Here is a 16,184-nt window from a genome sequence, read left to right as displayed (position 1 = left end):
CCCGACTTATATTAAATAAAACTGGAAGACAATCAAAATACACCTTGCTAGTTAATACAGTTGTTTGATGGCAGTTGCTGCTGCCAATGTAACCCAAGCATTTGCTAGTTTTAGGGCTATTTCTTTTTCACATAGGGCCAGGTTGGATTGAGCAACTTTTTGCCTTTCTGAAAATACTTTTTTCAATACTGCTTCTTATGTGTAGAGAATCCTGGTTTAGCTCTTAAAGTTTAGCAGACTTTTTCAGGATAAGATTCACTACTGAGTCACATCTCAGAAATGAATGGGTTAAGAAAAAGACCGAAAAAAACAAACTTTCTCTGAAAATGGTCATGCACTAGAATGGCATTGTGAGAAGGAGAAATCAAAGTTTCTCAACCTTCACAAAGCCTGGAACTACTGATTGCTGCTGCTTTCACAGATTCGTTTGCATAAGTCTAATATAAAGAAACAAGGTATTTGCACCATATTGCATAAACGTCTTTGATATATTTTCTTTATTAATATGTTTCTGTTTCACACAATAGAACACGATTACTCATATTCATATTCTTACTTGTTTGTTTGTTCTTTTTGTTTGGTTATTTGATTTCTATCGCTGTTATTCGTTCTATTATCTGGTTAATTATTTTGAAGATTTTTTTTTTGTTCTTTTTGTCATTCTGTAATATTTGTTGTATATACACCTGCTGGCAAATAATAAATATATGTGAAAAGAAAAAAATAATATATGTTTAGCTCTAAACAACAAGGTTTTGGGTGAGCCCCTCAGATAAAGAGTGAGTCACAGACTGGATCCACATTACGTCACATCACTCACAGGAGCTGCTACACTTCAGCCTGGAGGAAAGCCAAGGGATCAGGTTAGTGGACGTAAAGAGAAGCCTGCATGCATCAGGACTTAGAAGATGGATGGCATTTAATAAGGCTCACCTGTTAAATTATGCACAGACATAGAACAGCTGAGCAACAGAAGGGGGATTTGCCCACAGTGGATATCAGATGGTGCAACATCTTGTGAATGAGTGCAACTTAATGTTGCACAGAAATAAGAGGTTTCTGTGTGCCCTCTTCATTTCACCAAATACCCGGTTCCAGAAATTGTCATAACGGTTTACAACGGTTTACATTGCAACCTTGCAATGTAGGTTGCAAGTAAAGATGGTTTTATCAAGTTTATCGAGTTACAACCAATTATATGGACTAAAACTATTCCCCACAAGCTAACTGAAGAAAACATATTTGACTTTGAAGGATTTCCTGAACAAAAACCTTCAAGGATTTTTCACTTGAGTACATGATTGGCAGATGAAAAATACAATGCGCAAACATATGTCGTTGGAGCGATCGCTGAAGAAACACATAAAAAAGAGAACTGCAAAAGGCAAAGAAGCTTTTGTTCCCTCCTATCCTTGGAAAATTAACAGAAACCTGGAAACCTGTGATAAGACTGTGCAATCAAGCTTCGTCGGTCTGCTCAAGTGAGTTTAGTCACAATTAGTCTACATCAAATTAAGTTGACCTGATGTTCATATACGTTGTATAAAAAAGACATGTCACTGCCTGACATAAAAAAGGTCAGGTGTCGTTTTAATGCAGTAAATATTTGATTTCAACTGTAAGATGTAAAAACTAAATCCCCGGTACAGTTTGAAGAATGCATCATCTTTATTTTAAGCGGAGCTGTAAATTCCCCAGGCAAATAGAAACGCAATGTTCAGGGCTGGAAGTGAAAATTAAATCTTGCAGCTTCAGTGACAGAAAAGGGTGTGGATTTATTCTTGAAAAGAAAAGGGAAGGAATGACCTCAGAATTCTGCATTTTAATTAAATGTTAAATCACATTTTCTCTTTCGCTATTCCGCTGATCCATCAAATTAGATGTTTTGCAGACAATTGTGGACCTTAAATGTAATTATGTTTGAGTTCATTGCTGAAAAACAAACTCCAGAAAGTGACTGACTTGCTGCCTCACATCTACAAACGCATGCAAATACAAATACACACTCAGGGTTCTTGTATCAACATAAATCCCTGCATGACACTGCACAGTGGCCATCTGAGGGTATGCATAAAACATGATTTGGGTTAGAAAATGTCACGCTGGATAAAAGCGCTTCCCAGAATCCCACTGAGGCAACCAGATGGACTGCTTCCACACACCAAAGTTCCTCTCTATTTCCCCATTCAATAATGCAGCTTTATGTCTACATGAAGCTACATTTAGCATACAGCGTTTTTACGAAGCCGCACAAAAAAAGCACATGTTTGAATCTTTCTAAAAAGACAACTAAAAGTAAGATTAAATGAAGTACAAAACAAATGTGAGCGATGGATGTCCCAATTATGTCAAATGCAAAACGAAGTGAAAAGTAAGCAAGATGCCCATAGTTGAAGACAGCATGTTGTTGATAGGTTTTGTCTAAATAGTGTAGAAACAAACAAAAAACACTGAAGTGCCAGGAGCACCAAAAATGAATGAACTCTTCAAAACCTTGTCACACACCTTCAAAAGTTGTAATCATTAGCAAAATATTGATTATTGCTAGGGAAACTGATACCGTAATGAATATCTATGATGATGTCTTACTCAAATTTCTGCAAACATGTGCAGATTTCACTTGAGCTCCTTATAAATATCCAGTTATTTGTTCAATGTGTACAAATGTGACTTAGTGTTGAGCCACATCTGAATGATGGCCAGAAACAGCAACAACTGCTGCTAAGCATTTACAATAACTGGTCCAGTTTTCGTTAGGCCACACCATTTCTGTCAGATCAGAGTTTGTCTTAGTTCTTAAAAAAATATTTTGTGTTCTTTCATGTCAACTTTTTGCTATGATTTGGATCGTTGCTCTGTTACATTAAACAAGTCCACCTGAATTTAAGGAGATAAAGTGAACATCAACAAAAACAAGTAACTCTTTTCACTACCTTATTTTAGCAGGTATTTGCTAAAAAAAAATTTGTAAGTGTAAAGTTTCTACACGACAGAGTTACCGGATTAACTAACTTTTTGTAGTTAATCTCTGTAATCTTCTGAAAAAGGGAGACGTGATTAAAATGTATTTTAATCATTTTAAAATACATTTAAAATGATTAAAGTTTGAACTTGAAACTCGGTGAGTTTCAAGTTCAAACTCACCGACACCTGCAAGCAAACACCTGACTAGCCCTCGGCACGTTACAATTCCTATATTTTATAGTCCCTATAATGAGATGCCAAAAAAAGTACCAGTTTATAGAAGATGCCTCTCCACCACCTGTTGATGCAGTTTGGCTCCAGCTTATAGAGCCGTGGAAAACAATTATTCTGCCGAAATGGTGTGGAAAGGAGCACCACCAATCATTTGTAGTATGGTATTACTGATTTAAACAGTTGCAAGTTATGAACAACATATCTACTGACTGATTAATTTGCTAACATCTGTTAGTTTGATATTCCTCTGATGTTGCTCTATGAAGCGTAGAACAGCAGAAAGTTTTGATGTTCTTTATATTTTAGAAATTCTTTAATAGAACATTATTGTGATATAATAAAAAGCAATTGCACCATGTTTTATGAATTACTTTGAAAGATGTTCAAGAACAACTATAAAAACTTCCAAATCCAAATCTAAAATAAAAGACAATAACGTTAAACTTAAGCTCTAGCTATGGCTATATTTTTATTTTCATCTGTCCTTCCAGTAATCCAGCTAAGAAACAGACAAACAAACCCAACCATATAATCTCCCCAGCAAACGTAACATGATATTTGCTAAACATTACGTAACACTGCATTAAGAAGACTCAGACGCTGAAATCAATACCTCTGTGCGACAGCCAGAACAACGACTATATATCTCGGGCGTTGTTAAAAGGCTGTTCACATTTAGAAACCACTCGTATCCAGGGGCAACAGACTGAGGCGACATACCGAACGTCTTAGTCTAACCAGAGGCACAAAATCCTCTGAAGAACGATGAATCATCTTTAAAAGTATCTTTTTGTTTATACAGATTGGTCTTGATCTAGACAGACAAATTATTGCTCAAAACTTGCAATAAAGCTTTTAAACTCTCTCAATTGCTGGGACTAATTACATGTCTTTTTGTTCAACAAGGAGAACAACCCTCAGTCGGATTTTTCTTCAGCTTAAAGAACGCATTACCTCATTTTGTTGGTTCAAAGGACACAACTATATCCCACACACACTGACGCACGATGAACATCCTTAGCACCTCGCTCACAAAAAGACAGCAGAGAGCGACGTTAAATGACAGCGTCGCCTTGTCTGGTGCTGTACAGTGAGTCCTGCATCTATATTTAGAGGATTATATACATGTGACTCACTCTTTCTGCTCATATTTTTCTTGGTCTTTTTCGTCTTAAATTATTACTGGCAGTCCCACACACAAACATCATCATTAAACTGGAAACCTCCCTATAAGTACATAAACCAATTTACATTTGGCAATCAGCAGAAAGCAATGACTAAAAAATGGATCGCCAAGGTAGACATCTCATGCCTCACAACCTGTCATACATGCCAGGGGCCAGTAAAACACCAATCAAAACAACAATCAGACTCCTTGGGAAGATTAAATCCACGCAATATTAAAAAAACAAACAAACAAAAAAAAAACATTAATAGCATTTTGACATTTTTGTGAGCAAGCAGAGCTGATGAATGTGTTAGATCCAAATGGATAAGCAAATAGATAGAGGGTGTGAGATAGATGTGGTTGGAGCGTGAGTGAGTGTTGTTCATGTCACTTCTGAACTCAGCATCTCTGCGAGGAGGCTGACGTTTCTCGCTGTAAGTCACACTGCCTCGTCTGCAGGTTCGCTCTCATGGCAACAGCTGACATTGAACATCATATAAAGGCTCACCAGTCGGCCATTTATCCATAACATCTGCCTGTGGGCAAGATAAAAACGCGCAAACACACATGCCTTACTGCGCTGTCAGTTGCCACAAGTATGATTAATTAACATCTTGCTTTGCCTGCAGGGCGCATCACTATCACGCAGCAACGAGGAGCAAGAAAATAATAATTTTCTTAACCAGATGAAGGTGCTGTTGAGCACTGATAGAAACAATTGTAGTAACTGGTCATGGACACATGGCTGTGCTGTAAGACAGCATAGCATTTGTATTCCCTGTCAAATAACTCATAGCAGCAGCTTGAAATGGGAGCATTTCACAGCAAACATTTACCTGGAACTGAGAAAAAAAAATAAGATGGAGGAGATTAGCATCTGCAAAATGCTGTCATGAGTCAGATTTTATTTTTTAATATTCCTCCCATTTTCCAACCATCTCTATAATTTTAGAGTGCTTGATAGGACAGTATAAGAGTACAGTGGTTCTAATAACACAAGAAGTTAATGTTCCACTGCTTTGTTCAACTGTGGCACCGAAAATCCCATTAACATGCTTTCATCATATTCGTTATTTGCTTTTTAAATGAGTGTGCGTGCGTGCGTGCGTGCGTGCGTGCGTGCGTGTTATCAGAGTAACGTATCCTGGATGTGTCCCTTGATGTACAAACAATCATGCATGTGGACATCCCATTAAAACCTTCCTCTGAGGGGATCTTAGACTTATACAGGAGATCAAAATATTATTTTCTAGTTCAAATAGAAGACAATTTGTGTGCATTTTTAGCTCTATACAGTAGCGAAAAAGTTCATCCCAAATACTTCAAAATTTTACATAAATTCAGCCAAAAGAAATGGCGCAATGGATGGCAGATGTGACACACTGTTTTTTGAGAAATTATAAAGAACTGATACTTATTAAATATAAAAAAAACCTTCAAAGTAACAAGTATCACACAGTAAGATCATGTAAGAAGTAATAAATGCTTGAAGGATCACATCACAAACACGTCACCGATATCAGTCCATCATGGTCTTAATGTTTTACCTGTCAGATTCACACCATCATGACTGGTAGAGGGAAAAAGCAAAGTTTGCAGGCTATTGTTTTTCTACATGCTTTTTGCAAAAATGTAGTATCACTTCACAATTTATGCCCCGTTGCCTCACCATAGCAACAGCTCTAGAGGCAGATCACACACATGTCCACCAGAAGTACAAAGGTAGGGAAGGAGCTTCATAAAAGAACAGCGAAAGGGAGTGGAAATAATGTATTTTATATATCAAGGCCTTTTCAAAAAAAAAAAAAACATTTCATGTACTCGAAAGAAAAAAAAAACAAGAAAAAAACATTCAAATTTCCTCAGAAATCGACAGCACAATTGTTTTTATTGTGATCCAGTGATTAAAGAAGACATTTTTAATGGTTTTAATGGATTTCTTTAATGGATTTCTAGGGGTGTACTTTGGAGAGTTCACTGAGACACTCTTTGATAAGTCTCTGTGTGTGTGCAAGCAACAGAGGCACAGTTCAGCTGTGTGAGGTTCTATATAAGCCAAAGCTTCCCCTCTCAGTCTGTTTACCATGCTGACTTCGGACATTAAATTAAGGCTCCTGCTCTCAAACTTATGTAAAACCAACTTTGAGATTTTAATCATCATGTCATTTCCTCATCAAACACATAGCTGGAATGTTGCTTTGATTCTTTCAGGAATGTTTGAGGAATTCTTGAACCTCTTGTGGCAGTCATTAGGGGGTGCCTAAATTATTACTAAAAACATGCAACTTGATCTTATTAATCAGTGCCATTGCTTTTAAGCTATTTTGTAATTTGCTTTAAACTTGTGCATTAGTTTTAATTTGTTTTACTTTGTGTACCAGGTTGTTGTTGTGTTGCAGAGTTCTGCCCAGGTACCTCTTGAAAATGAGATCTGGATCTCAACGGCATTTTACCTGGTTAAATAAAGGAAATAAATTAAACAAGTAAATAAATAGTTCAACGTTTGCCCAAAGAACCACCTTGAACCTCCTGCTCCATAACGCCATGCGAATCTGCTAAGCTCATCATTCAAATGACTTCACAGTCCGACGCTCCTAAGAACTATTTGTAAAAGGCGGTGCAATTTAATTGAAAGAGTTGGAGCTTCTTAAAGAGACATAGGTTAATTTCCAGATGTCAAATTGCAAAGTCAAATTTCTTTTAAGTCATTTTGGATATGTGCAGCATTTTTATAAAAACTGAAGGTAACAGTTTCTTGATTGTGCTATAAAAACGTAAGTATTTGTCTAGAAAACATTTAATTTGTCTGTTGTTTAATGCTGGAAGATGGAAATAAGACATGCAGAGAACTGCTCACTCTGACCATCCTGTGGATAAATAACTGAAAAAAAACACAGAAGATGTACATTTAATTCACTTAATTTAAGATTATATCAGCAAATATTCTTGAACAGAGTCAAGATTTTATTAAACAAGAATATAATGGTTGACCCTGAAAATTAATTAAAGGTTTCCCCTGAGAGAGGATAAAACTATGTTGGCGGACGTAAACATTTCATATTGCATGTACTTCTCTGTTTTGTTGACCTGTCCAGAATCACCATTAGATAAAGACACCAGCCCCCCTGTGTCCTGCGAGGATAAATGGATATAAATCATGGATGGATGGATATTATCGGTATACACTAATTGTTTTACAAAGGACTGTGAAAGAACCTTGCATCAGGATTTTGTGCTCACCTGTAATGGGACAAATGCTGCAGTTACTTTAACTGCCTGCCTCTGTCAATCACAGTCCCTAGCACTGTGCAACAATCAGCACATCCAAACTAAGTGAATAAAGACGTGTTTAAATTAATTTGCTTTTAGATTACATCCTAAGGGATTCTTAATTACAGTTTGCAGAATGTCGGCGGGTAAATGTAGAGGGTCACTTGATATGCTGCCTATCTCCAATGGTCGTTCGGCCAGTAGCCAGATGTAGACTACATCCTGCACAGGAAAAAAATTTGATACGGATATGCCTGAATACTCGCCTAATCCTGAACACTCGCCTAATCCTGATGATGGGAGCAGTTTAGCAAGAAAACATGCCTTTATTGTGTATTTCTGATTCCACATTAAGGAAAAAGGGACAAACCAACAATTGTAGACTTATAATTTAGACAATGAGAAAGATATAGTAAATAAAATAAAATAAAATAAAATACTGAGAATAACTGAAAACACTTGTCTGGAAAACGAATATAATGCAACTATTGGTTAAACATCATTCCAGTGTATATCCATCAAATTTACAATTTATCACTTGTCTAGGTAAAGATGTCCTGCTGATCCAAGAATTTGAACTTCAAACTTAAACCAATATTACTATTTTATACTATTTCTATCGTTTTCTTTGTTTGTTTTGTTGTTTCTTTCTCAGATCAGCCTTGTTCCCGGACACAGCTGGATTAGCATGTCTCCCCAGATTCCTGCTCTAAAAGCACACCTGCTGCTCAAAGGGCAAATCGGAGCTAATCCACTTTGATGTGAAAGGGAACCAACAACCTTTTCTGTTGGAAACTAACAGCATCGAAGTGGCAGGGCTGCAAATGCAGTATTACCACTTAACAGTGATTGTGATTTATGTAGGGAGGCAAACCTGACACTGCCTTTTCGAGTCTAAGTATAGAACGATTGGTTTTAGAAGGAAATTTACTTTCACTTAAAGCAGAATATACATGTACATATTTGAGGTTTTCCATTACGCCTAGTTTAAAAGCACATTTTTTTTTTACATTTGAGGTAAAAAGAAAAACCTGTTGGATCTCACTAGCGAAGGGCTATTTTCAGTAAATGTTCAGAAACCTGCGTTCTTGCATAAATAGCTGGAAATTAAAGCAATGCATTGAAATTAGAAAAAAAAAAGCACTGGCATCTTTTTTTATGCAGTAGAAGGTAGGAATAAATCCCAAAAGCCCACAAATCAAACACCTCCACATCCTTCAGCAGCACACTCTTACAGTGCAGGAATCATTATCTGTGACTCTTAAGAAACAGAAGAAAAAGACAGTGTTACTTAGGGATGCTTGAGAGACCTGGTTGATATTCGCATCTAAAATATTTCAACGTACTGTAGAAGGGAGAAAAACACAATCTTTTTGCACCATCTGAGATCATTTTAATGCAACTGCTCTTTGGTTGCAACATCAATCAGCTGATATTTGTTAGTAATTTTGCTTTTTAAGTTTGTATATAAACCAGGTTAATGTGTTGAGTGGTGGAAACTGGTAAATTCAGCAATGTATGAAACCATATTCTAACTAAAACATAAAACCTCTTGACTTCGTTGGATCAGAACTAAAAGGTTTATTTCCATGACACAACCAGATATGGTCGGTGAAGAAAATTGGCATCATAATTCACAACTCCTATTTCTGTGGCAGAATTGACATTCTAATAAATGTCTAAAAATCTGCATCTGAATGCTTTTTATTTTGCCACAACCTTGCTTTCTGTGTCTTATGGTATAGGACATATCTACCCTACTACAGGTTGCTTCTGTTGTTAGCTATGTCACATAAATGTTTCAAATCATTAAAGTAATTTTAACAGCAGACAAAAATAACTAGATTTTGTACAATCGTACAATTTCTAGTTCCGTTTCAAAAAGGTTAGTTTGTGTTAAGGTAATGCCATCTAGCTGTGATTGATGCCAGACTTGAAGAAATTATTTAAGCAGACTCTCTCATGAAGTAGGCTGTCAGATCAAAAACACATCAGAATCAAAAATAAATTCAAAAATTTGGAGGGCTACAAAGCCACATGTCAGGCTTTGGGACTTAGACAAACTATAATGAGAGGCATTGTTCACAAACGGAGAGAAATAGAACTATGGCAAACCAAATTGGTTGGACAACCAAAATTAACCAAAGGGCATATGGATAACTCATTATTTTAAAACTCTTTATGATTTTACTTGGGCTATCTTTGTCAGATATTAAAATCTGTTTGATTATCTACAATATTTGAATGTGACAAGAAAGAAGAAACAGAAGACATCTTTGATTTTGGCTTTGCTGCAACAGCGTGTACTATAACTTTTCTACAGTTCACAGTTTGATATGTTTTTGATTCATTGTTTTCGATGTCTTACACTAATTTTAAACATTTGTGAAATTTACAGAGTGATATTCACAAATACCCCAGCATTTTAGTTAATCAACATGCATTTATTTTCAAAAACTGGTTTGTGCAACATTGCATAATCTGCTGTGTTGCTCTGCCTGCTGTTACTACAACAAGTAGAGGGTGACTAAGCAATGGACTGAACAATAAATGCAGAGGATTTGTTGATCTGCAAAATTACAGGATTGGAGATCAATGCTGCAAAGATTCCTTTATCAGGAAAGAAAGGCATTGAATTTTATTCTTTTTTAATAAAGATAAGTTGTTAGCATATTACATTAACATAGCATAGCAACTATACTGTTAATACCAAAAGACATATTCACTAAACTCTTCTAAAAAGGTGAACAACATATCTCTACATGCTCAGAAACAGGATGAAAACATTTATTTCTGTTCTACGTTGACCCGTTACTGAACCTTCTGTTGCTTGTGAGTCAAATCCATATATACAGTAACAAAAACTATGCCAGAGTATGTTTGTGCATCATCTCTTGGAGTCAAATTGTCCAATATCTAATAGACTCATGGAACAGTTTCCACAGCAGGCAGAGTGAACACTCTCACACTCACACTGTCTGGACATAGCTGTTACTTTAACTACTTTTCTGGGCCAGGCTGTAGCAACCACAGTGCCAACCCGCTAGCATACGCACTGCACTAAAGCAAAGCAGTTTTCATCAAATGTAGTAAACAAACAAGTCTGAGGATAAAATATATTAGAAAGAGTCTAAGGTAAAACACCAAGCTTTGACCAAATATTTCTCTTCATATATGGGAATGACCCCTGTACAAAAGCAAAATGTAGAATAAGGGGCTGGTTTTTGCCAGGCTAGGAATAACGGGGATCTTCAGCAACATATTCATTAGTGTTGCTGAACATGTTGGACTACTTTTGGCAACTATAACCTATGGTTCCCATCCCTAGAATCCCTCCCCTGCATGTTTTAGATATGACTCTGTTCCAGCACACCTGATTCACCAAATGCAGCCTCCAAATGCTACAGAAGCCTGTTAATCACCCATTTGTTTAAGTCAGGTGTTTGAAAGCAAGGAGATTCCTAAAAACGAGCAGAGAGGGTCTACTTAAGGACCAGGTTTGGAAACCACTGCCTTAGAGTCCACAATGGAGTGAACAAGTGAAGAATTAAACACTGTGCTTTTTGGGGGATTTTTTTTTTCTTCTTTTTTTCAGTTTGAGTCAACTTCTTGGTGAACCACTTTGTTTCAAACAGCTCTACAAAGTTTTATTACACCATCATTTTCTGTGACTCATATTCAGAAACAGCCTCCACAGTGGCCCAGATGGACAGTGGGTTCATGTTTAATAAGCATTTCATTGACCTTTAAGCTAATTCAAAGTTCTGCAATAGACCAAAATCAAATTCAAGCACCTGCAGAACAACAGAGTATTCATCTGGAAGACGCACAAATAAAGAAAATGTTACAAATTCAGAGACAAAAATAAACACAGGTCTAACGGTGAGAAAATAAATAAATAAGAAAAACCTACCAACAAACACTGACTAATGGCCCTCCCACACAATGTCCAATGGTTATTTACACACAAACATTAGGACACTGGAAAAATTTTGTCTGTTTTTTGATTCTGGATTGAATCAAAAAATCTGGATGGATGGATGGATGGATGGATGGATGGATGGATGGATGGATGGATGGATGGATGGATGGATGGATGGATGGATGGATGGATGGATGGAACAGATAACCTGTGAAAAGATCAAACTTCTCCACCTTCTCCCTGTGCTACTATTGTTTCCTACTGTAATTAACATGTGTTTAAAGTTGAAAACAAAACCTAGACAATGATTTCAAGCTAATCTCTATTTTTTTTGTTTAAAAGAATTAAAATGTAAAGATCCGAAGGCTCCGAACTGCGTTTTGTCAGGCCACCTTGACCTTCATCTCTGGGATACAGTGTTTTGCTGAGTAGGTGCCAGGACACAGTGTGTTTGTACATGCTGCTGGCAGACAAAAAGGCTCCAACATGAAACACAAAGACTACAAACTCCAGCAGCATTGCACAGTAATATATCACAGTTGGGCTTAAAGATGAATTTGAAATCAACCTGAAAAACGTCTTTAAAAGTGGAGGACATTTAGATCAACTGTGAGCATGCTCAGGTAAGGCAGTCCAAGCAAGTTCACACAGAAAGCAGGCAGGAAAATATCAAAAGAAGTCTGTAAAATGCCTAAAATGTTATCATCGGACCTACAGCTGACTTCTGGTACTTTTAATATAAAAGTACTGCTCAATCAAAAAAAGAAAAAACAACAACAAAAAAAAAACACTGCACAAGTTTACTTTAACATGGAAAGTTTTTTTCTCACAAAGATGAAGACTTTTGGAATATAGTTCTGTGAAAAGATGAATCTTAACTTAATTAAGAAATAATAAACATAATTAAAAAGAAAAAAGAAAAAAGAAAATGCCATAAGAAGAACATCAAGCCAACTGTGACGCTTAGATCTGGAAGTGTCATGGTTTGGGGATGCTTTGCTACAGCGGATCCTGGCCAGTTCACCTCTAGATTGGGCCTACTGTGAATTTTACTATTTAATATGTCAGAGAGTGCTTGAAAAAAATGAGACAATCTGTAGCTGCTTGCTTTCTAAAATAAAGCTGTACTTTATTTTAGCTAAATAAAATAAAGCACAGCCTTATAATTTTAGCAAAACAAAGTACAGCGAAAGCCGTGCAACACTGCAATGATCCAAAGCTTACCAGAAAATCCACAAAGGACAAGTCAAAAATTAAGATATGAAAAGTCCTGATATTGAGTCTATCCCCAAATCCTGACCTCACTGAGTTGCTCTGGGGTTACATTGAAGAAATAGCAGGGCAAACTTGTGACCAATGTCACAGATAAATTGTCAGAAGAAACAGCCCACTCAAGTTATCCCTGGCAGAGGGGAGAACATCTGGATTTTATCTTGATATTTTTTGTTTAATGAATAAAAAAAAAAGTGATATATTGTAAAATCAGTTTCCTGGATGCGAGTAAAACAAAACATCAATAATGTGGAAATTTGTCAATAAATATCTAAAAGACAGTGGCTCAGGCAAAAACTCTTCGTGATGTCCAATAATATATTCAGAATATCAATTAGACTGACTGAGCCAAAGCATATTTAACATTGCCAAGGTAAAATCTCCTGCTCTAATAATCAATGGAACTGCAACTACAGCATCTATCAATCCGGACTGCTGCCTAAGTCAATAAAAGCCGAGGAGCGTTCCCTTCTTTAAAAAAATATATATAAATGTTTAAAGAAATGTGCCATTATCCGCCGAGTGAACTCAGAGCAATCAACCTTCACTTGAATGTGTAGCCTTCCCTAGTGAAGAAGCTGAAGTCACAGACACAATCACGCTGACTGCCAAGATTTGGCTGACACTATGCATACAAAATGAACATTACTTTTAAATTCCCATTTAATTTAATTTATAATAAGCAGTTGCATTTTAAATTACCGACGAATATCATTAACCTCTGTAGATGTTCTGATAACTTTCAGATAGATAGATAGATAGATAGATAGATAGATAGATAGATAGATAGATAGATAGATAGATAGATAGATAGATAGATAGATAGATAGATAGATAGATAGNTAGATAGATAGATAGATAGATAGATAGATAGATAGATAGATAGATAGATAGATAGATAGATAGATAGATAGATAGATAGATAGATAGATGCAGACACTGAGCTTTTCATCTACCAGCGATACGATGTGATGCTGAAACCTCCCATTTCCCAGCCTACTAGTAAATACTAGGGGGGAGGAATTCCCACTAAGAGATGTAGCTTCATCCTTTCAAAAAAAACAAAAAAAAAAGAAGAAGAAGAAGAATCGGCCTTCCTGGACCATGAAAGCGAAACGCACCGCTCCTGACAGCGGCTTTAAAAGCGTAGTCAGCCCAAACCAATAATAAAAGACGCCGCTTACCTGTCATAACTCCATCTACTGTAAGACATGCTCCTGTTGCTGCTGACTCCCTCCATTTCAACCCGCGGGGACGTGGAGCGGTCGGAGCGGACGACGAGACGGTGAATAAAATCAAAGCTTTCAAGCCGGGGAGGGTCGGAGTATATCTGGAAGCGCCTGTAAGTGAATGGCAGGGAGGCTGAGCGCAGCCAGACCTTCTTCTGTGGACTATACCACCACAGAGAGGGGAGCGCAGCTGAACGTGTCGGAAACCTGAAACAGACAGACTGATGAAACTGAATAAACAGGTGGTTCCTAATGTTGGGGTCGGGACCCCACAGTGGGGGGTAAGACTGTGAGATTAATTCAAGTTAAAAGGCTGTTTCAGACATTTACTCCTCCGAAAAATGAACTTTATGATTAAAATTAAATCACATTAAGTGAAACAAAAATAGTTAATTGTTTTATTATTGATATATAATTGATATAACTCCATCTTTCTTCTTCTTTTTTTTTTTTTTTACAACATAAGGAAATCTGTCAGAGAAGTCTCTTCGAGTGATGCTGGAGGAATCCTGTATTAGCAAATTAGCAAAAAATTATGTGACTAACAAGCGAAAGTTTGGGGATTTTAATAACTTCAAATTCATTTTATTTTCAGTAAACCTATCTTTGTAAAGAGAATAAATACTTTCCTCAACAAATTCAATTTATTTATATGACCATTGGAAACGTTTAGGTTTGTTCTCCTTAAAACAATCATTTACACTCTAAAATGATCAAAGCATAAAATCATAAAATAGGCTAAATTAATGAATTAAAAAAGGAGAGCATTCCTTTAATATAAACTTCCAGTAGACCATCTTCCTGTGGCATAATATTGCCTAACAGTTGTTTAATCTCTTTGTGTGGTCCGACATCCATCTGCTTCTCTATAAACCCTTCAAATGGAGACATTAAATGTCCTTTTGTAGGTAATTTGTTTTACTTCAAACAGGTTACCGTAGCTTAGAAGTGCGTTTGGTTATGTGGATTATTACTTTGGAGGTCCTTTAAGGATGCTTTCAGTATCACCATATATTCTAGTTTTTTTGATGGAACAACTTGTAAAGGCAGAAATTTGAAAAAGTTGCAGTCAGGATGTGTCTCAATGAAATATAACTGAGAAAATGTATTCATTAATTCAACTTAAACACTGTAACTAATATGATACATGGATTTATTAGGCATAGAGTAGTATATTTGCGGTTTTTATTTCTGTTAATTTTGACTTTAAGTACCTATCGTAGGTACCTAAAGTCTTCTATTGCATTCCTTGGAAAAATCAGTTATACAAATACATTGAACCACCACCAGCAGAAGACACAGTTCCCAAAATCCTACTTCACTGTGGAAAAAATATACTTTAAGAACCGTGTATGTTTCGCCTCTGCAATCTTTCTCCAGACTGACACTTGATTCACAAATGAAATACATTCATCTGCAAAGAGGTCTTTTTTATCTTAAGCCTAGGAAAGTTGCTTCTGACATCGTGTCTGGTTAAAGAGTGGCTTAATGCTTCGCAGTAGCCCATGTTCTGGACACGTCTGTGTGAGAAGGCTTTTTAAGGACTGACTGCAGCCACAGTCCACACCGCATAAATCTCCATCAAACTGTTCAATAGACTTTGCTTCAAATTTTTCTCAAGGCTGTATTTCTTGGGCCTTTCCCTACTATACTTTCTCCTTTCACTCAACTTTCTATTTTGGACAATGCATTCTATGAAGAGGAAGCTACATCAGCAACTACGTTTTGTGGCTTGCAATCTTTGTGTGCAATAAATTCATGTACTGCACTACTGTACCTAATACATTTCTTTTTAGATGAACTGGTATTTGTGCAAAACCTCAGAAACGTGTATTATTGTACCTCACAAGATATGAAACAAAACAGACTGTTTTCAGGTGAAAGAAAAGCCTAAGCAACGATAAAGTAGATGTGTTCCAAATAGAGCAATTGTAAATACATATACATAAAATGAAATTGCTTCAGCTTAATGTTTTCCGAGCAATGAGAGCTCATATACGGTTTACGGAATCACAATCGGCTCTTTAAAGAAACAATTTTCTATCTTTTCTGGCTCAATAACAGATTTTATTTTAGCAACAGAAGCTAGACACAGGGGCAAAAGACACCAATGTGAAAGAGAAAT

The 16,184-nt window shown here is 36.5% G+C and overlaps 1 protein-coding gene across 1 annotated transcript in view; it reads right to left on the bottom strand.

The window, feature by feature from the left end:
• LOC103139447 (tubby protein homolog) overlaps window positions 1-14,220 on the bottom strand; it is a 44,973-nt gene extending 30,753 nt beyond the window's left edge. The window contains exon 1 of the mRNA XM_007554070.2: window positions 14,015-14,220. Coding sequence (XP_007554132.1) covers window positions 14,015-14,070 — 56 coding nt within the window. The 5' untranslated portion in view covers window positions 14,071-14,220. The remainder of the gene's footprint in view (window positions 1-14,014) is intronic.
• Between the last annotated feature and the right edge of the window lie 1,964 nt (window positions 14,221-16,184).

This window comes from Poecilia formosa, unplaced genomic scaffold, assembly GCF_000485575.1.
Source record: "Poecilia formosa unplaced genomic scaffold, Poecilia_formosa-5.1.2 Scaffold61, whole genome shotgun sequence".
NCBI lineage: Eukaryota > Metazoa > Chordata > Actinopteri > Cyprinodontiformes > Poeciliidae > Poecilia > Poecilia formosa.
The sequence above is the reverse complement of the archived record's forward strand: the minus strand, read 5'-3'. Positions and strand labels throughout refer to the sequence as shown.